General features: G+C 37.1%; 1 protein-coding gene across 3 annotated transcripts in view; it reads left to right on the top strand.

The window, feature by feature from the left end:
- The window catches only part of JPH1 (junctophilin 1), an 83,387-nt gene that overhangs the window by 43,350 nt on the left and 16,923 nt on the right, over window positions 1-23,114 (top strand). For all 3 annotated transcript variants that reach the window (XM_050328465.1, XM_050328617.1, XM_050328548.1), the window contains exon 3: window positions 10,503-10,621. In XM_050328465.1, the coding sequence (XP_050184422.1) occupies window positions 10,503-10,621 (119 nt within the window). The remainder of the gene's footprint in view (window positions 1-10,502; window positions 10,622-23,114) is intronic.

The raw sequence follows: 23,114 nt of genomic DNA on the forward strand, positions 1-23,114 counted from the left end.
TAACGAACCATGTAAAGAAAGATAAGCCAAATTTAGTCTTGGCTCTAAGATTGCTAGGGACACAAAAAGTAAATTTAAACACACATCGTTAATGCCTTTAAAAGGCTGAAAATACTGCATGCATACAATACAGTATTTTTTCCCCACTAGATTTTAAGGACAGTTAAAAAATCCCCATAACATTGATACAGATTATTTGAATGCACATCAATATGTTTGTCATTCAAATAGGTTAATTACATTCTTTCTTTTAATTACAAATGCATAATTGGCACTATTATATGTCATAAAGAATTATTTTGTTTGTCATTATGTTCTAGATAGTGTTTTCATTTTTATTATTTCCTAGATAGTTTTGTGCAATGCACAAAGCCATTTTATGCTTAAACTTTATTCCATGATCAGTGTATCCTTTCTGTTCCCGTTGTTTTGAAGATTTCAATTCCATACTCTTTCTATATTTTGAGAAAATGTCAGAAATAAATGGTTTACAGCTTTTGTAATAAGAGAAAGCCAAATAAGCACCAAGCCACTAAGCGAGTAGTTGGGACCTTTTTCTTAGTATATTTTCCTCCATCAAGCACAGTATTGAAGTCTTTGGATTCAGGTACTGGAACTACAATATAGTAAGTTACAGACTGCCAAAGTCACTTAGGAAAAGCACGAAGCATGCACCTTGAACTATCTATGAATGTGGAGTTTACCTTACACTTTTTGAAGCCAGTAAAACCCACAGAATTTTAAATATTTTGTCAGGTTTTTCCTGTAATTTTCGGTAATGTAATTTTCATGCAACAAGTGTGTTGCAAGTTACATATATTGTTATGTGAAAAGAAATCAGATACTGGGTTTAGATTATGCATTTTACTCTAGAAAACCATTGGTATTCTTTGCTAAAGTATCTCTAACACTGTGGACTTCCTTTTCCTTGAAAATGAAAGTAATTCATAAAAACACCCACATCAACTCTGTATAGGGGAGAGATAAGAAATAGGCATTGTCATGGATGACATTTAACATAATTTTCCTGAATAAGTTTACTGATTAATGGAGCTTCCAAAAGTTTTCTAAGTACAACTATTGTAAAAAAAAAAAAAATCTAAATAATGACATCTGATTTCATATTTTCTGATTATTTTTTTATTGTTTTGAAGTAATTGAAAGTGGTAAAAATCAGAACACTGAAAAATATTAAGATAATGTTTTGAATGGAAAAAACAGTCCATTTTTATGCAAAAAAAAAAAAAAAAAAAGAAAAAGAAAAAAATCCTAGTCTCTTCCTGTAAGCTGTTCTTATTTTTCATCTAGCTGTATCCCTAGGATGATGATTTGTTGTTACTTTTTTATGCTTAGAGCATAGAGTAGTTGCCAGATATTGATGTTGATGATAGCAGTCATCATACCTACCATTTTATTTCATTTGTCCCAGTTGGAGAACAGTTTTTTTAAAAAATTTGTTCTGGGGGAAGAGCAATGCACTAAACATACATTAGAAATTATCTGAGCAAATGATCACAGTGGTCCATGTATTCCCATTTCCTTGAACAGGATTGCCTTCTCTGTGCAGAATCCTTATTACATGGAGTTGTTTTTCCACGAAGCTTGAATTTTATGATGAAGGGAAGAGAAACTTATTTATCTCCTTTTTGTTTGTTTTTTTTTTTTCACTTCACTATGTCATCAGGAGCAGCTGAAGCTCAAGTGTACATCTACATTTTTGGGCTTCCAGCTAGATTCAGAAGATGTCTTCAGTGAAACAATATAATTGGCTTTAGTGATGGGAAACAACAAATTGTTTGCATCTATTCCTTTACCCCTTTCAAAAAGAAACCCCTCCTGTCTGCAGGAATTAATATTATGGGGCCAGGGAACTGGAAGAAAATATTGCTCACTAAGTTGACTTGGTGATAAAATAAGATAGAATATAGTCTGTCCTGTAAAGTAAGGTGGACAAATATCCATTTAGATTTACACTTTTGTCTAGATGTACTTGACATTTAAGAGACAAGAAAAAAGAGTCAGTGAATAACCATGGGCAAAAATGAGCCCTAAGAGCATAGTATATAGAAGTGTATTTTGTCCAAAGTGTAAATTTTCCCACAGGAACACTTGCATTCTGCTTGAAGTGATGCTGCTCATCTTACTGAATTTGAAGACCATGCCATCTTTAAGATACAGCAAAGTGGATGTCAATCTTTTCTAACACCTAACAAGCACTAAGACAAGAGGAAATAACCTCAAGTTGTGAAAGGGGAGGTTTAGACTGGATATTAGAAAAATTTCCTCACCTAAAAGGTTGCCAAGCATCAGAACAGGCTGCCCAGGGAAACGGTTGAGTCACTATTCCTGGTGGGTTTTAAAAGACTTGTAGATGTGGTGCTCAGGGATGTGGTTTAGTGGTGGACTTGGAAGTACTGGATTAATGGTTCAAGTTGATGATCTCAAGGGTCTTTTCCAGCCTAAATGATTCTATTTCTGTGCCAGTGCTACGGTCAAGTACAATCAATATGAAAGCAAAACTCATTCATTCAGACTGCTGACAGAATGGTGGTTAAAACTGAATACATCGTGTGAAGAGCCACATCCTTTATTCAGGGGCAGAATATCTGGCATGCACATAAATAGTGCTAGGCTAGTGGAACACCTAAGGTTGTGGAGAGTACCATGTAAAGCAACTTCTCTAGTGATGCTTAACAGCAATTTAAAACCACTGTCAATTCAGACATCTGCATGTGACCCTTTTTCCAAAGAGATGAACAGGTGTGAGGGCCTGGAAGACAGACTAGGCTAGGGAGATTGAACTGATCTCTCAATTGCTAAAAGTGGATTTTCAGAAATACCTTCTTCTGAGTGTGCTGTCCTTCACCTAAAATCTTTCTGAACTGCTGTGTATATGTGTCTAGTAGGACAGAAATTAGTACCTTGGCACTCCTGAGTTGTTGAGCTGTTCTGGTTTTATTGATATGGACCAGAGAGGTCTAAAGAAGAATGCAAACAGGTTCTGAGTCTTGACTTAAGAAGGCAGCTGATTCCTCAACAAACACATAGATTGATGTTTACTGTTAAGAGGTTTCCTACATTTGTAGGTGCAGCAGGGAACATTCATGCCGACTGCTGCAGCAGTGTAACATCCACACAGTTCAGAGGTCCAAACTGCAAATAGTTCAAGTTACTTATTTTTAATGGAGTAGTGGGTGTCTCCAATGAGATCAGAACCCTTATGTCAGATGTCTAAAATACCTAATGTAAACAGCCCCTAAATCAGCTAATCTCACTTCCTGTAAACAAAGGACTATGTCATTCTTTTCTCAGAAAACGGATTAAAGGAGACATTTATTACAGTGCCTAGTATAATTGCAAAGGCTTAAAAATGTCCATTTTTTTCTCCGTAGATTACACCTATAACATTTTAAGGTTGACTGTGCCCAAATTCAGCTTCTAATTGTTGGACCAGCTAAATCTTTATCTGAAATACTTTTCCCCATTATGTCTTCCCCATCTTCCACTGTCAGATACCCATATGTACAGAGTGGTAAGTGGCTTCTCAGTGTTTCTTCAATAATGAGTAGATAAGAGACTCAAGAAGTTTAAGTCAAAAATCTTGTCTTTTAAGAACCTGAATTATTCTGTGGTGCTGACATTTCTCTTTCCTTCTTGAGATGTAGATGAGCTGGGCATTGTTCCATTAATGGTTTTATGGATGCTGGATTATGTAGTACAGCAAGAACAAATTCCTTAGGTTATACTTGATTTTCATCTCTACATGTGTTAGGACCAAATTAACCCTTCCTTTTGCATCAGTATGTGAGTTTAACCAGCATGATGTCATACTCCTTCTGTGTTATTTTCCATGCCCATCTCCCATATTTGCCTGGTTTTTTGTGTTCCCAGTGTTCTATTTTGGCACACTTAAACACAACGGGGTTTGGAGTTGTTATTATTGAACTTAATGTTACAGTAAACTGTAGATTACAGTAACTTAAGGTTACAGTAAATTGTCCTTGGGCGCTTTTAAGAATTCAGAAGTTGTGTAATCTGCCAACTCTACCATAGTATGTTTTAGCTTGTACTGAGACATTCTAAAAGTAAAATACTAAACCACCAAAAACTAACTCCTAATGTAAAATGCACATATCAACCCTTTTCTTTGATGTCTTCTGCATTAAGCTTTGAAATGTATTAGAAAGTTAGCTTTTAATCCATTTTGATGTACTTTATTAATTCCATGTAATTTATGCTGTTGTTTAATTACATTGCCATAGGGTGCAAAATCAGAAGCCTTGAAAATAGTCCAAGTATGTTAAATCAAGGCAAACTAGATAAGGTATAGGACCCATAATCTTTACATGTGTATGAAGTGTTTGGCACAATACTTTGTTGAAGCGGGATGCCTGGCACAATATACTGCTAGCCTGTAAATCTTTATGGATGTAGACCCAGTTTATTTATGCAGTCATTTATGCCTAAGACTAATATATAGCTTACCAGTCATTATCCCCAGGTTATTTTTTCAAGTACTGAAAACAGGTTGACTGTTTGCCAGTTGTACGGAGTTTCCTCAGTTTTTCAGGAGTCATTAACTGAAGGTTAGCATTTTTTCAGTTCTTGTAATATGAGTTAGGACTGAAAAATATGAGAAATGGATTTAGGCTGTGAAGGAGGAGTTTTCAGAAGCAAAATCCATTAGGCAAGATGATACGGATTGATGTGCCAGCAGTGTTTGCGTAATAGATCTGCTTATGCTTCACTACATCAGACTTCACTGGTAGTACCAAGGTAGTCCAGTTCCTTCATGAAGTCAGTTCATGAAGAAGGAGCGGCTGATTGAGATTAAAATTTAGCAAAGCACAAAGGAGATTGATGAAGTAAAGCACTTAAAATTGAGTTCAGACTCCTTAGTTGAGGACATATATCTCATTTTGTTACTTCAGTCTGTAGTTGAGGAGGACTTCAGGTTTCTCTCTGACATGAAGTTCTTGTATTGCATTATCTGTAAGTCTGTCTTTTTCCTCTCTCTGTTTCTCTCAGAGACTCCCATTTCATGCTGGTATTCAGCAATCTACCCTCACTTCTGAGCTATATTACAGCAGTGAGTTGCTGAGAGTGATGAAGCCAAGAGTTCCTAGGTAGCTCTATATAGTTATGCATTTATGTATTTTTATTCCTACCGAAGCAACATATTGTTTTGCACCCAGTATTATCACTGAAATAAGCTGAGGAGGATGATTAGCACACTTGATAAATGCCACTCTCTTACTTGCAGTGTTAAAAAGTGCAGAGAACCTAAATAATTACTGAGCATTCATTAGCAATGTATATTATCAGAAGAAAATGGAAATAAAATGGGGGCAAGGAGAAAATTAAACTACCAAAGAACTTTGCTTAAAGTTTTCCTCTTCCTCTCAGCTCCTATTTTCCTGGAAATACTATGGATCTCTGTACTAATTTTACCAGAACTCGGTTTTGCAAAATTGAGCATCTGACAGATAGAAACAAATGTGAAAATGTTAGCAAGTTTCATACCTGTAAGAAAACCCCCAACATAGTGTTCTCTGCTTTCTGGAAAAATCACTGCATTTTAGAATTTAGGAAGATGGGATTGATTTTAGAGAATTCCAGTATCAAAAAGGATGTTAATGGATAGTAACTCACAATAGTTAACGTAAACAGACGAACCTGATAGATATCATTAATAAAATATATCTCTGAGAACTTCATGTAGGGTTAGCCTTTACTGATTTTTGATTTTTTTTTTTTTGCTTTACAATGTAGAAATCTGTTAATAAGTAACATTGTAAATATTAATGGTTTAGGATAATTTGATAGGAGCATAATTTGGTTTCATATATTGGGTAAATAGGAAGCAAAATTATTTTTATAATTTTGAGGAATAGGAAACAAGCTCCTGGAAAGCTTTATGCTGGAATTACTGTGTTTAATAGATTCTGAAACATGAAACAGAATAAACATATGTTGCTTACATTTTTAGTTGACTCTGAATGAGGCATCATTACAAGTGCATTGAAGGATACCATGGAAATGCAAAATAATCTGGAGGGTAATGGACAGTTCTAAATGGGTTTTAAATTTAGATAAACATTACATAATGCATTCCAGGCACATGGCATTATATATAAGCATTGTTGCTGCAGAATGGGAGATAATACTGCTTAAGCTCTTCAGCCCTCAGTACTCCTTCTTTGAGTCATTTTTCATATATAAGTAGTTAGAAATCTGATCATAGCATTGCTGAAAGGGGAGACTGCTTGTAAGGAGCCTCCGGCTCTGTGCTTGTAAATTTTGTGTGTAATTAAGAGGATGTGTCCATGTTTACCTACCAAACCAAGCGCAGAAAACAAAGGTCTCAATAGAGACCAGTTGTCCCACAGTCTAGAAAGCTTAAGCTTCTTTCAGAATCAGACCCTGATATGAGTCTGAATACAGTTTCTCACAATACCAAAGTTACTCAGCCATTGGTCCTCCAGCCCTCGCTCGCTGACAACAGAGACTGGTAAATATAGGAACTCCACATCCTGCCACCTGGTACCAAGACTCTGCATGAGCTGTAAGTACAGGTTCCTCTTTAATGTAAGTACAGTTTGATTGCTGACACATGTAATGCTTAATGTAGCCCCTGCCTTGATTGAACTTCCCACCACTGTGGTCTCATTATTGAAGAGATAGGTTGTCCCTGTAAACATGAGTTGGTTTTGGTAAATACTTTAATTTTTATATTGGTTTATTTGAAATCTTTCAAACATGTGCTTGAGACATCATGTGGAATATCAATGGTAGGATGACACTTTCAAGTGGAAAAACACATGGTAATTCAAAAGTTAGTAGTGTGTATTCACTATTACAGTTACTGAGAATGAATTTTTACCAAGAACTGACCTGTGCACATAAAATAAAAAATCATTAAAGGCCCATTCACCTAAATTAAAAAGTCGTTAAAGGTCCTTTGCTGTGGATTGGAACCTGAATGCAGCATTGCAAAGCACGTCACTTGTTTTCTTGTACTGCTTTGCAGTCTGCGTTGCTACCCACTTTCCTGCATAATTTCTGTTTTGCTGCTGAAACTTCAGATCGATCCTTCCTGGAAAGTGTGTGGAACAAAATGAAAAGCCTATTGCAGTCTTTTTCTTGGCTGGGGGAGAGAAAAGGAGACGCTTTTTTTGAGTTTTGCTTTCTACAGTTCTCTTAAAGGTCTCTTGTCATGGCAAAAGATGTAGAGTTCTCTGGGGAAAAAAGTAGAAAGTGTTCATTCAAATATAGGTCATTTTGACATGATATATCATGGACTTAAATTTCCACGAACAATTGCTGATAACAAACAAAACTTCAAGACTTTACAGTGACAAAATTGCTCCAGAAATGAAAGGTAAAGAATGCTTTCCCAAACTGTGTGAAGCATAAATGGAGCAAATGGATTCTATTTCTGCTTTGATAGTTCTCGTTTATAAACAGTGTAGTTCAAAACTAATATATTTCTCCATAGTGTCTGATAATAACAGTCTGATAGTGTGATGGTCAATGCAAGGCAAAATAAAACAAGTACAAACAAAATGTAGTGTCAAGCAGCAGTAGTTGTAAGCAAGTAATTTGAAAAACATACAGACAAATCAAGTGTGGAAGTCAGAATAAAAAGACTCAGGGAATTAAACAGCAACAGAAAAGTTATTTAAATCTGACAGTTAAAAGTAAGTTTGCAAGAAATGAGAAGAAATGTCTGAAGATACATTTGCAAATTGAGATGATAAAAGTACACGTTGCTGAAGTTAGCCAGTAAAGCATCCAAATGCCAAGGTGATAACTAGCAAGCAATGCAAATAATGAAGAGCCTGCATTCACGGGTGAAGCACATTGCTGCTGTTCTGTGGAGAAGGATCATCTCTGCTGCTTTCTCCTTTTCACTTTTGCCATTTGTCATCAGTGATGCTTGTTGAAGAGGCTGTTGGGAAAGCGTCTCATCACTGCCGTGTGCACACACTCCTGTTTGGCTGGTTGAAGGCCTGTTCAGGAGCATAAACACTGTTCTTGTGCCTTACCCTCCTGTGCCTGGTTAGTTCCTCTTGCTGCGTCATCCCTCAGCACAGCACTGAGACTGCTCCAGTGTGTCGCTGGGACATGCCTTGGCAGTGTTCACTTCTGAACAGTCGCTCCTGTTCTGGTCTGCTGGAACTCCTGACTGTGAGGACAAAAGGGGCAGAATAGCAGGAAGTGCAAGTTGAAAAAAAGAGGTGTGAGATAAGGCAGCCAAGGAAAGCTGTGCTCGTTTACCTTCTGTTCCCTTGGCTTCATCCTGTTGTGACTTGCTTTGCCCAGCTTCATGAAACAAAGTTACACGAGCTTTTTACTCATGTCATCTTTAATTCCTTTACTAATTCATACTGTATATTTGAACAGGATGTGTGATTTGCTTCTTGGATATAATAATGTAGAAAATTCACAGGCATCAGTAAATAAATGTATTATCCTGGCAGTATGTTTTCCTGGTGCTGGTCATTCAGTATATTAGGTTTTAAAATGTCTGTTGTAGCAGTAGCAATAGTGTTAGACTATTTTTATATGGGAGTAGTCTGGTTGTTCTTTCATCACAAAAAGATGACCACTGTCTAGTTTATCTATGTGCAGACTACATTATTGTCTCACAAAACAATGTCCCAGTGCTAGGATTGCTTCATTAAGTTTATGCTACATAGACATAATTATGCAGGAGCTAAGAATAGCTCATCTAATTGAAAATAATGATTATAGAGAAAGAACGGGTTTGATAGCTGTTACTAAGCAAGCACATACCATACACCCATTCATGAACTGCACAGAACACATATGGGATTATACGGTGTGTTTGTTTTTATTAACAGTTTCTTTCCCCCATCCTAAGTACAAATTGAAGGTGTTACAGCTTATTTGCTCATTATCTTTTTTTCTCACAGACCTAGAGGGACCTGCAAGAAGGCAGCATAAGCTGGTATTTATCCAGTAAATTATGACAAGATAAGCTTTGAAATAACATTCAACATTTATCCCCGCACACATTTTAGGGAGGATGTAACTTAAATAAATCTTCTCCAGGCACCACAGATGAAACTGTCTATGTGGTTTTTTTATGACTGTGTTTATACTAGTACCCTAAGGGATTAAACATCCTTTTAGAAATGCAAAGTCTGCCGTTCTATTAATCTCTTGATGCTCATTGTGGCTAATGCTAACTTTTAATTCTTGCTTTGTCTAAAACACATAGAACTCTTCTTTATTCCTTGAAAATAAAACTGACTTTTTATGATGAAGTTGTTGAAAGTTTTAATTTATTTGGTTGCTGTTTGTTATTATCACCAGGCACACAGGATAAAAGTTGGTGCTACTGTTGTTCTCTTAACTCAATTTTTTTCTTACTTCAGTGTCAGTTTTCTACTAGAATGTTACAAGAAAAGGGAGGAGATCATGAAATTTAATGTATCTTGTTCAGAAAGGTTATTAATATCTCTAGAGTCTCAAAAAATTCTGCTGGTTTGCCATGTTTAGCTTCCCCTCTGTTTTAACGAACCATTTCATAGCTGTAGGCTATGTGCTAATGCTGTAGAGGCACAGAGAGATCACTGCCATCAGGAATTTTTAAACAGATGACTGTTTGGAAAATGAAGTGGTGAGAGAAGATGGGGCAAACATAGATGCAAACCTGCAGTAACACAACTATCAGTTTGCAAAGTCTGGAATCAGAGGGCTTTGCACAAGCTGTTCTTGAGACTTGGAAGAAATAGCGAAAGGAAAAAAAGAGGAAGCAAAGGGCAGATCGCTTTACCAGAGTATTCCAAACTGTTGTCTTGACTTCTGAAAAGTTACCTTTTCATATTATTTTTGGTTTTGAAATTCAGTGAGTTACAAGAATTTAAAACTGTTAATAAACTGTTGCTTATACAAATGCCTGTTGAAGTGTCAGACACATTTTCCGTGCTATTCCTTTGCAACATGATCTGATTGTGATGTGATTTCCCATATTTTGGGGCCAACATACCTGAATTTTGCCCTTCAAAAGTTTTTTACGTGGCACCCAGCATTGAGCATTAACTTTGAAATGTTGTAAAAGTATTAGCAGTTGAACACCATGCATCCTAGTCTCACAAAAACCTGTTCAGGAGTCAGTGTGGTGTCCCAGTCTGACCTCCTGTACACCTGTGTGCACATTCTGGTAACATGGAATTAAATCCTAACCCCAGATTTCTGTCAGATACTATTTTTTTTTTTTTGTAATTTTAATTATGAGCTTGGGCTGTAGATTGTGTACCTGCAAGTAAGCGTGATTCAAGGATGAGCAGGACTGAAGAGCTGAGAGGAACAGTGGTTTGATTCTGAAATACTTCACTGGTTCACAGTTACAGGTGGGCATAAGAGCTCACTATACAGGATAGTGTATGATAGCTGAGGTCCTTTGCTCTCACATTCTTGATAGAATGGATAAAAGACTCCTCTGCATAAAAACTGTTTTCTACTTTGTACAGAACCGCACATGCAAGAGCTAAAGCTGATGCTGCGGATCAGGCTGCTCAGGCTGCTCGACAGGAATGTGATATTGCAAGAGCAGTTGCCAGAGAACTTTCACCAAATTTCTACCAACCAGGTAACTGTAGACTGGGGGTTTTTGTGGCTAATTGTTTTGTTGCAGTGAAAAGATTTTTTGTTAAGTTAAAGTGTTGATTTCTTTTTGAATGTTGTCATTTAAATGGAAATAATAGTCGTCGCAGTCATGAGCAGTGTACATTGCTAAAGGAGATTTTGCTTTCAGTTTTTAATCATTTGCTAACTATAGCTTTGTATTAAACAGTTGTGTGTTGAAAAGTACCAAGTGTATAACTTTGCCTCAAATTAATAGTTTACTCAGGACAGTGTCAAAGATAGACTTCAGAGAACATAAATCAACAGAAATTTTGGTTAATTTTAAAATGCTTTTATTAGTGGAAAGATCCTTAGCTTTTTTACTGTCCAGTGGAATCCTCAACAATCTGGGTGAGCTAAGGTCTGAATTTTGGTGAAAAGTTGCTATCAAAAGAAGCAAAGCTGGTTTTGCTTTATTTTTCTGCTCCCTTTCCATGAGGCTAATATTTTTGAGTGCTGCTCTTTAGCTTAAGATTGAATTGATAAAATGGAACTCCATTTGCCAATTTAATGTCTTTTCATGTCTGCCCTTTCTTTCACCTGTCAAATTGATTGAGTCATATCTTGTTATTACTTTTCAAGGACCTGCCAGCACTTGTATGCTAATATAGGTTATAGCTCTGAGATTCATTTTCACTTACTGTCATCTTCTGCGTATCCTTGTTTCAGACATAGCCTGTTTATTCTTAAATGTGCCCATGTAGTGAATGCAGGCTAATTTCATGACCCATAAAATAAAAGCACAACAACATTCTTCAACATTTTCTAAAAATCATAGAATCATAGAATCATAGAATAGATTGGGTTGGAAAAGACCTCCAAGATCATCAAGTCCAACCCCTGATCCAACTCTAATTACTATATCATGGCACTAAGGGCCATGTCCAATCTCTTTTTAAAAACTTCCAGGGATGGTGAATCCACCACCTCTCTGGGCAGGCCATTCCAATGCCTGATCACCCTCTCTGTAAAGAATTTCTTCCTAACATCTAACCTAAACTTCCCCTGGCAGAGCTTGAGCCCATGTCCCCTTGTCCTGTTGTTGGTTGCCTGGGAGAAGAGACCAACCCCCACCTGGCTATAACTTCCCTTCAGGTAGTTGAAGAGAGCGATGAGGTCACCTATTCCTTTCAATTTTTATTTCAAATGACCATGTATATAACTTATTACTAAATCTTTACTGTCAGGAAGTTTAAAGAATACTCGCTTTTTTCTTTATTCCTAACTACTTGGTTGTATTTTGGGGTTGGGAGGGTTGGGGCACTCTTTCTTTATTCATTTATTGCATAAGTTAAGGTTTGGCCATGTGATTAGAACCTCCATTCCCCTTCCAGTCTTGCAAACTTTCTTTGTACACATCCTGATGTAAATTCATCTTTCTTGAACATGGCAGTCCAGAAGGCAAAGTTCAACAGAACTATTTCCAGTAGTAAGACTTCACTAGCTTTCAAACAGTATAAATATGTACCATTCACTGTTGGAAATTACCTCAATTCTACCTCTCCTATGGACTTGTATTAGCGGCCCATACTTCTATGATAATCAAGTCTTTTTTCTTTTTTCATTATTTCATTCTTTCATCAGCTGAAGAAATTCCAATTTATAGCAGCAGGTCATCTTGCCAGTCATAAGTTAAGAAGTCATAAGCATAGCCATGCAAAGAATTGAAGCATTTGGAAAGAAAGTATTTGAAAGCTGCCAAACCCTTGAAATAAAGAAACGGCTGGAGCACTCAAGTGAAAATGCAAATATCTGATGGTGTGAAATTTGACACCAAGAAATTGCCCAGATCAAGAATTTCTCAGATGTCTTTTTTTACTTCCTGCCACAGGAAATGAAGTAGAATTGCTGACAAATTGGCTGAGATTTGGAGAGAGAACGTGTGGGATCTTATTTTCCTTTCATTTGAAACTTTTATTCCAATTACAAAAGAGAAGCATTTGTATCACCTCTCCAAATGCAGCTGATATGTGTGCAATGATGTAACAAAGCATTTCTGAAAGTTCACTTACTCTGTTCTTTATATGGAAACATCTCTCAGTTTATATGGAAACATCTCTCTACCTATCAAGAGATAAATACCTCTTTTGGAGTCTAAATTTTGAATTTCCTAATTATTTTCAAGATGGCCAACTACATCAGGTTTGTATACGTTTGAAAAAAATTCCTACTCCCATTGCTTAGTATCTTGCAAGAGGCCAAGATGTTAACTAAATTTCAGTTATCCCAAATAAGCTGCAGCAAACCACCAGGTTCACACATCATTGTGATAATTTCAAATACTATCATGTCTGAGATGTTTTCCAGACTCAGTGTGCATGATGCCTTTTTCAGATACATTTTTTCTGTGTGATACCAGTTAACCCTGAGACTTACTTGTCCACATGTTTGTTTACAGATTTCCCAAGTGTCATGCCAAGACTTACTGGACAGTGTTATCATTAGATTTTTAGAATTTTTCATTATTTACATTCACTCACACAAACAACAGTAAATAGCTGCTCTTTGAATAATATTTTCATGTGTTTGAATGAAAACAAGGTAACTGTTATTGCTTCCTAATAGCAGCTTCTTCGTTTTCCTCTGTTGATTCTTGAGCTTTATATTTTTACAGTATCTTTATAGGTCTCTGTAAATGCTACTAAAAGGTAATGATAAGTTTTGTGTGTCAGTCTCTCAAACTATAGTTAAGTGAAAGCTTTCTGTGGTACTAAATAGTCCTGAAAATAAGTTATGAGAAAGTTAATTTTTTTCTTATTTATTTAACTGCTTAGTACTGCAAGCATGCTGTCGGCAGTAAATGTATGTAGTATATCAATAAGCCTCTTCAAACAATGAGACAAAAAAAGTCGAATGCAAATACCTCTCTGTAAACAACTGTGAATTATTTTTTTTCTGTCTTAATGAGGGATCTCTGAATTACTTGTGACCTAAGTCCATTGATAAAGCTCTTAAATTTAGGTTCTTAAAAAGCAACCTCCTGGGCCATATAGCCTAGAATTACACACAAATTGTAATTACAGTGGATATTCATCAGTCATTGTACCATGGCAGTTCCTACTTTCCAGTTACGTTCTCTCACATTTCACTTTTATGTTCATTAAGATATTCATCAGAAGCTGCCAAGATGTTCTGGCTTTGTAATGTAGTTAAAAGGAGATTAAAAGGAGAACAAAGCAGTAGGAAGTAAAGTAGCATCCAGCAGATAAGAATAATAATGTCAGTAATTAGGTACCGTAGAAATCTTGAGATTCAGGTTTCGCAGTGATTGATTGCCTTAGTATTTGCATATGAGGAAAGCCAAGTATGACTGAAAAGGTCAGAGCCAGGGTATAAGGAGTTACAAGGTTGCAGAGAGCTGTTTTCCCTGAGTTTGTTCACCATAGTCTCAGGCAAGACCCTGCTTCTACTGTTGCTGTACCAGATATTTGGTCGAGTGATTAATACTGATGAGGATTCATATCTTTTCAGAGCCCTACCCACAAGACTATACATTTTGTATACGTTTAACAAATGTTGCCGTTTTTACAGAGGCCATATTTTACAGGCCTTTTTATCAACAAATAAAATGAATTTTGAGAAATCCCAGCTCTGACCTGTTTGTTTCCTCCAGGCATCACAAAACTTGTAGATGTGTCAAAAGAGAGCATAGCAGGACAGAAACAAATGAAACCTGAGTCATAGCCTCATTCAAGGGAGTCATCCAGGGACAGTTTGAGATTTGTTTTTGCTTAGAGAAAAAATAAATGCTGTTTTGTGTCTCTTGTTAAAACGTAGAGAATAGCAAATGACTAATGAGAGTGCTGTATCAAAACTCTAACAGAAAAGAAAGGATTTTGTACACCCAGTAAAAAGGGGAAGTATTGTTCTAATCTTGCACAAGGTTACTGGATGCTTTGGCTTACACATTCATTCTAAATTCCACAGACCATCTCTAGGATATAGTCTTGTAAACACACTATCAGGAGGTAAACTGAAGTATGAACTGTACAGACTGGACAGCTAAGCCATAATTGTCTGTGTGCATGTATATCCTGCAGCAAATGGATACTGCTCTTTCATTCAGTTTGAATGAATAACATTTGATTAAATGAAAGAAGGGTAAAACTACTTTACTGCGTGGTAAGAGCAGTCTGGGCACTTTGACACAGAGGAATTAAGGTCTGGAAATTCAAATCTGAATTGTTTTCTGGCAGATTATCTATCAGGCTAGCCAGCTGCCAGATGAACATACATGGATCACCAAAACAATTAATCCAGCCTTTGATCTCCTAAACAAGGCATGAGAGAAATCAAGGAGCAGTTTATCTAATAAACTAAAACTGTTTAAAGAGATGGACAGAATTTGTACAGGTGAAATATATGAGCAAAGATTTTCTAATTATAAGAATTTGGCAGATTTTAGCATTATTTTTTATTATGATGTTTGGTTACTCTTAAAGCATCAGTCTTAATATGCTGAACATTGCTAGTTTCAGAAATAAGCATTTTAAATTTATGATAAGGCAATTTGTAATGGCCTCTAATGCCTCAAAGAGCAACTGTGGTTTACATTCTCTTTTGACCAGTGGTGGATGCCTGTAGCCTCAGAAAAAAACACATCCTTCCCATCTTCTTCCTCTCTGCCATCACCACCTCCTCCAGTTCTCAAAATGAAAACTCCATATGGACAGCAAAGAGAGATTTCTGGCTGATGCTAATTAACTAGAATGTCCTGGCTAAATGCATATGGGCCAGACCAGATATTTGTATTTAAAAAGCCAATTACAATGAGGATTTTGCCTGAAAAGTTACCAGCCATGCCATCAGTTTGTGCCTTAGAGCATACGCTCACTGCTCTTAGTCATATAAAAGCCTGTTCATTTTCTGAATTTAGTCTATATGTGACTTCATCATCCGCACACAACTGTTGTTGGGATTCTTGCTATGCCATTTTTTGCTCTACAATTTATTGCTTCCATTCTCTTTCTGCAGAACTCTGGAGAAACCAGAGCCTATAGACATATCCTGATGCTCTTCTGTTGTATCCAGTAATCAAAGAAAGAAGGTGCCTTAAACAAAAAGATGTCAGTTTCAAGCTTTATTCTTGTTCTCCCCTTGTTCTGTACCCCTTGTCATACCAGTCTTCACAACTTGCCTTCCAGATTTATCGCCAGTCTCACCAAGATGCCCCACTATTTCCTCTTGCCCAGTGTGAGGTCCATCCAGCTTGCTGGCAGTCCTCATCCATCCTGCCCCATTGCCCTACACACATGCTGGTTCAACCCACTCCACAGCATTCCTGCATGCATGTGGGACAAGAGAGCATGTTTGGGAGAAGGCAAAGCAAAGAGAGTTTGCAAAGGCTTAGCCTTAATTCTTCAGGATGCTTTCTCAATCTCTCCAAGACACTTTTGAGTCACGTAATTAAATGATTTGCTTAGGAAAAAATGTGCATAATTAGTTTTGAGCAAATTAACTTTTAAAACTAATAACAGAGAACCAGTTTCCTGTAGAGAGATAAAGCTGTTACAATCACTGTAATTTTCACGGTCTTGCATTAAGTACTGAGCTAGTTAATTTGCATCTAGATGAAACTCGTTACTTAGTAAAGGCTGCATCATCTGTCTGTGAAGCTGTCTGGAAGCCTGGACAACTTCAGTGCTGTCTCGGCAATGTTACTATCTTGAAGTAACTTCGTTAATTCTGGCCCAGGTATACACCTATCTAATCTGACACCATGGGTGTGTTAATTACAGATATAATCTGGGAGAAAGAAGTCAGTGCTACCTTAGAGTTTTAATTGCCTCCTTTCTGCTGTTAAAAATTATTCATTTGCTCTGAAAAAGAATCACTCCTTCCAGGACACAGAACCTGCCCACTGTTGGCCTGCTCCAGTGAATTTCTATATTGGTCTGTCACAGTGTCCAGCCAAGGACAAGATGAAGTAGGGTCTATCACATGGGAGTATTATCACAGTGTCAACATTTCCATTATAAATCCTATTTATAACTGCGTAATAAATATTTGTTCCATGTTGAAATTCAGCTAACAAAGTCTGTACTGAGAACTTTCCTTACAGTGCTAATTTTCACTAAAGTATGCTGATCTATTTTGAAAGGATTTTATTAGACTAGTGAAGGTTTAAATTATGTTATAAAAGGCTGAACTTCTCTTGTTATAATTTTAACACATGATGTGGACCATTAGAGAAAAATCATCTTTGCAGCTGCATTCTGTGTTTGTCAGGGCGACAGAAATAGATGACTAATGTAAATGTCCTTTTATTCCAAGAAAGCGTGCAAAATTTAAGGCTTACTTAAAAGTAGAGGTACTATAGAGATCCGAAAAAGAAAGATCTTATTCATATTATAGACCTGAGTAATGTAGAGTTGTGTAGTATTGCTCAGTACGACATGAAAACCATGCTGAGAATTTAGAGAAGATGAAGATTTCTACTTGCTAGTTTTGTAGCAGTTATTTACTCAGATCATAATCTGAACACAGAGTCAAACCTGGAACTGAAACATAGCCAGCATGGAATTGGTAGTTGAATTTTTTTGTATGGTGAAATTAAACAGGATAAAGATTGTAAAAAGATGAGGTAGAGAGACCAAGAACAAAATAATGGGAGACTATTTTCCTTGAAAGTATAGTTTAGAAATGAAAGAAAAATAAAGGTGAAGTAAAAGAAGAAATCACAGATGTTAACAGGGGAGAGTTGTTCCAGAAGAGGAGAATGGCCATCTGTGTCAAAGGTGTATGTGAATAGAAGACTGATACTGAGACGTGACTAAGAAAATCACGGAGGCTCTTCAGAAAGTGTCAGATGAAGAGCAGAAAGTATTTTGTCAGAGGCAGTTGCCAAACTGTGAAGAGCAGAGGATAGATTTAAGAAGAGGAGCAGTAAATGGATATTGCAAATTTAGACTTAAGAAATGAAGACTTTCAGTGCAGATGTGAACGGGAAGAATTATGTGAGGTCAGAATAGTAAGTGGCACGATGATTGGGATTTCTCTTAAAATATGAAGGATCAAGAGCATATTGGAAAGAAGCCACAATAGGATGCAAGACTAAGCAGCTCACATATCCTAGTTCTACCATAATTAAATTGATTGTTGTATTTCTATAGTTCTGGCATTTGCAATGCCAGAATAACATCCAGCTCTGCTAGCCCACTTCAGTCTCCTAGGCTTTAAAATTAATTTCAATGCTAGATATAAGAAATTAATTTTCCTGGAAGTGTGGTGCAGCTTAATGAGTACTCTTTCTGAAAAACACTGGATTAACTCTCAACCCTTCAAGAAAATTCATAAAGCCATATATTTTAAAAGCAGTAAATTTTGAGTCTCTTTAATTTATTCCTGGTTTTGCGTCATTCGGGTTCATAATTTGAAGTGTTTTTTCTATAAACACAGGCAGATAAAGGAGACTTCTAAAAAAATTGTATGATATTATCATATAATCATGAATCCCTTTGAAATGTATAGAGTTTAGGTAAAGACAGTAATGCATCTCCAACTCTCTTTGTAGAATCAATGAAGTCTGAAAGTGTCTAGTTATTTCCATGTCATTTTCTTCATCTAAATCATTCAGATGCAATTTTGGTTGGTGACATAGTTATCTTTCATGTCTTCCCAGTACTGAGCCTCATTGGCATGTATTCCACAGGCATAAGAAGTGCTGACATAGCATGTCCTAGCCTCTGCTTTTTTCTGTAGTGGAAGAGTAGAAGGGTGTTCAGAGAAAAACAGTTCAGGCACTGTCACTTTATGAAATAAGAATTCTAAAAGAGGCAAAAGTTAGAAGGCCTTTGGCAAAAATTTCACTTGGATATTAAATTTACTAAAAATCATAATGTTGCATTGAAAGGCATCTGACAGTGTCAGTGGGAACTGGGTTGTTTATGTTAAAAGTTTTGATGTAGAGTAGAAAGACAAACCCAAGACCACTTTGCGAGAGGAGAGGTTATACTAAGAGAACAATAAGTATCAGGAGTCATAAGAATTTTGTTTTTACTGTAAAACATCACTGCCAAGTTATTTCCAGGTTTGATCCTGCTATTAACCAAATATAGTGTATTCCCTGATTCAGCTAAAATACAAGACATGACAGTTACTCATCTCTAATGTTTTCAAAAGGAGAATCAAATGTGTTTCGATAGTTCTCCTGTCTGATTGGAATAGGAATACTGGAGGTTGTTCATGAGTTAAAAATACTAAATGGAAGTGAAAAATGGCAAGAGAAGCTTGATAAAGTTACAGTGCAATTGGCAATGTTCCCATCTGTCTAACGACTAACCAGGCATCATGGGTGATATGTGGTATAGTTGTATAATATGGTTGAAAAACATACTTAAATCAGCAGGTAAGGGAGAAGTGGCATGTTGCAAACAAAGCTACAACAGAGGAAAACTGTAACAAGTGATAGGATGAAAGGCAATGGCCTCAATTTGTGCCAAGGGAGGTTTAGATTGGATATTAGGAAACACTTTTTCACCAAAGAGGTCATCAAGCATTGCACCAGGCTGCCCAAGGGAAGTGGCTGAGTCACTAATCCTAGAGGTGTTTCAAAGATGTGTGAATGTGGCACTCAGGGACGTGGGTTAGTGGTGGACTTGGCGGTGCTGGGTTAAGAGTTGTAGTCGATGATCTTAAAGGCCTTTTCTAATCTAAATGATTCTACGATTCTATGGAAAATAAAGTTGTCAGTAACATTCTACATAGAACTCAAAGTGAGTGCTACCATTTGCAGCAGTACTTTCCAAATACAAGCTAATTCGCAGGCATAGTATTTCAGCTAAAGACAGTGGCTGTCTCCTCAAAAGTGCTGTGAGAAGGTCTTAAGAAGGGGTGACAGACTTGAGGGCCAGTTGAGAGGAAATCTGAACCTGCTCCTGTTGAGTTGTCAAACTCCTGTGGAGCAGGATGATAGCCACACACTTGAAATGTGATACGGTAAGAGTAATAGCCAATACCCTTTCAGGCTGTATATTCAGAAGCACGTCGTGGAGAAGAAGGGTCATGGATCATCATCTGCATGATCCCAGTGACACTGAGTGTATAACTTTGGGGATCATTATATCAGAAAGATTTGGACACACCTGAAGAAGTGTAAAGAAATTTGAATTCTACTGAGTAAAGACCGCTATTATGCCACATTAACAGTCTCTCTGTATATTTAAAATTCACTTTTTCAGAGATTATGCAGTTGTGATGAGAATAGGATTACAGCCTTTCACTTCTGCCCATTCTTTAGGAGCTTAAAGAACTGCAGCAGTTAACAGCTGCCCCAGTGCAGCTTGGATGAAGAGGTTTCTAGATTTTCTGTGAAAAAGCTGAAACCTTACCTTCTCAGTTATCGCCTATGAAGCAGCCTGTAGGCTCAAGGCATTCAAGTAGATTATACTACATGTGTTATTTAGCCAGGATCATTCACATTAAATACAATGTGTTTATATTATCTAGCCTGGAAAAATGAGGCCTGTCCTAGATTCAGGAGTCATATGCATCACCAGGTAATCTTGACAGATATTTTTTTGAAGTTCTGTCAGTATTCGTTAACAGAGAGGTAGGGTGAGTAAAGCAAGCCGTAACTAAGATTGCTGGTCATGAGCAATTTCTCTGTCCATAAGCTGATGTCCCACTGAGGTGTTAGAGGTAGCTGTGCAGCACTCATAGTGCCACCTATCAGGTAGGATAAACTTGTTACATTTTTCTGATGGTACTGAATCCAGAAGTATAAGGCCCTACACACTGTAATCTGCTATGCAGATACAATTAGGAAATTTTGCCGTGTTTTGGAAATATCACAGCTACTTCAGTCACCTACTAAAGCAGTAACAGAAGTGGAGCAGAGATTGATTTTGTAGTCAGAGTAAATTCATTGTTCTTTGTGCTGACTCTAGACAGTTTTTGAGATTCATTAGTGTAGTCTTTCCTGACTTCAGATCTTTCAGTGTGGATATGTCTACTCTGTAATGATGACTTCAGAAACCTTTTGAGGAAGAAGATCCTACTTGTCAGGGATTCTTTTATCCTTAATTATTCTGTAATTATTGGATAATACAAAAATGCAAATTCCAAAACTGCTGTTTAGGTTCTGTATGCAGGTGTGTTAATGGCAGGATAACTGAAACGAATTTCAGATTTGGAGGAAGTGACAGGGACAGAAGAGGCAGTCTGGCTTTCATACAGATAGAAATTACATTAACATCTCTGTTTCATCATCCTTTTGCTAGACCTACATTCGTGATGTTGCTTGTGATATGAACTGTTTGGTGGAAGTCCATTTTCTGTTGCCATTGCTGTCACTAACAACTCAAGTTTGTGTTCTTTAGCATACATTTTGGTATATTCAAGAAGCACTGTGTAATAACTTTTGTTATATACTTATATTTGTGAGTGTCGTATACTTTTCAACAAATACCTGTGTGAAATGCAGAGAGACTAATGTGGTAGTCAGTTCACAGGTCCCACCAAGAGCTGTCTTGTGCTGTGTAAATATTAGAGCAGAGTAAACACAGAGGCATAAGAACTAGCCTTGAGTTTGGCCAAAGTGTATGCGTGTCTCTGTATGTGTGGCTAGTAAATAAGTAACTCAAGCACTTTGGATCTCAGTCTAGTCTGTGACAGGAGGCATTTGATGTGAGTTTTGAGAAGGCCCTGTTGCTTTCATCAGTGTCAAATTCAGGAAAAAAAAGCACTGACAGATATTTTAAAGATAGTAGATATATATTCTAGCAAAACTACACAGAAGTTGGTTATAATACTGCATGAAACTGTGCAGTTATACCTGTTTCCTGAGCAGGTATAAAGATACACAAGAATTTGTAGTCCTTGGTGGGAAATTTGTGTATTTTAACTTTTACATCACTGAATAATGATGTGGCTTTGCTATATTATAGCAATAATATAACATCACATTATGCACCATCTCTGTGTCATATTTTTTAGTCATGTTGGTAGTACATGGTCTGAAGGACAGCAGGCTGCCAGATCAAATCACAACAGTTCCATAAAATAAAATTTAAAAAAATCATTTAATGAAATGTAGGCATCATTCTCCATGACGTTCATGGATTTAGTGAGTGAGTAGCTGTTGGGACTTGCTAGTTTCAGTGTTGCTGCCAGTGCAGCAGGAGAAGGAAGACTAGCAGTAGTACTCCTTAAGGAAGCAGCAGTGCTAACAGGAGACTGAGAAGCCCTAGAAGTGCAAGCTGGAAAAAACTTCAGCAAAGGGGAGGTATTTTCAAGGAGGTAGGAAGAGGAGATGAGGAGTTGTGAGCAAGAGTGAATTAAGAAGAATTCCAAATAGTAAACATTATATTTTAGAGTATTTTTTGAATTATTTGGATTTAGAGGAAAAAAAGAGCTCTTCTTCACTTTGTTTACATTATAGTTTGGTCTTCTAGGCAGCCGTGGTACTTCCATGCTGGTGGTATTAAGTCCAGGGAAAAAAAAAAAGTACTGTAAGGTGACCAAGTGGAATTTTAAAATTGATTCGGGCAAGATTTTTGATTTGCCCCTAGCTAGAGAAGTTGTTTACTAGCTTTTAAAGTATTGATCATACCTCACCAGAATGCAGTTGCCATCAGAGGATAAAAGTTAATCAGCCATCCAGATTTGGATTTCTTCTACGTCTCCCCAGATAATGTCAACAATCCCTTCTATTTAATTTCTTTTTTCTCCTTTGTGTCATGTTTTATTTTTAAAGTTTAGCAAATGTCGTTTTTATTCTCCAAAGCATTCTCAGGTACAGTTAAAGAGAGCCATTATTCCAGCCGACATAATCAACCTTACATGCAGCTGAAACAGAGCAGGAGGGCCTACATGTGTGATTTTGAATTAAGGAGTTTTTAAGTAACATATGTAGTCATCATTAGGAGTAATACATTTCTTGCCTTGCTGCACATTGACAGAACCATGAGGGAGCTACACCGTTCCATGCCCTATTGCCGGGTCACTGTATCGACCAGAAGGGTCCTGCAAACATCTGGAATGACAACCTCTTAAAATACCAGTAGGAAGTCTTTCTCCACTGGGAGGGTGGTCAAACACTGCTTTTCTAGAGTAGTGACTGATGCCCCAAGCTTATCAGTGTTCAAGAGGTATTTGGACAATGGCCTTAATAACAGGCTTTAACTTTTGCTCAACCCTGAATTAGTCAGGCAGTTGGACAAGGTCATTGTTGTTGGCCCCTTTCGACTGAAATCTAAGTCAGGAAGAAGTGTTCTCTCAGAGCCCTGTGGCTCTTTAAGCACCTTGTCTTAGACCCATCAGTTTCTTTCTGTCAATAATCCTTACCCCTTAGTTTACAGCCCTACTCTGTCCTAATACAGTCTGCCAAACATTACTAAAACCATAACTATATCTCTGCTCTGCTGAGTTCATCAACACATTTTACACATGGCATTGCACAGTCCTGCATTCAGCTGGTCTGAATTCAAGCCAGCAGCCTAGCAGTTCAGAGATTTTTT

Source organism: Myiozetetes cayanensis, unplaced genomic scaffold (assembly GCF_022539395.1).
Source record: "Myiozetetes cayanensis isolate MyiCay16 unplaced genomic scaffold, myiCay2020 scf1, whole genome shotgun sequence".
NCBI classification, from domain to species: Eukaryota; Metazoa; Chordata; class Aves; order Passeriformes; family Tyrannidae; genus Myiozetetes; species Myiozetetes cayanensis.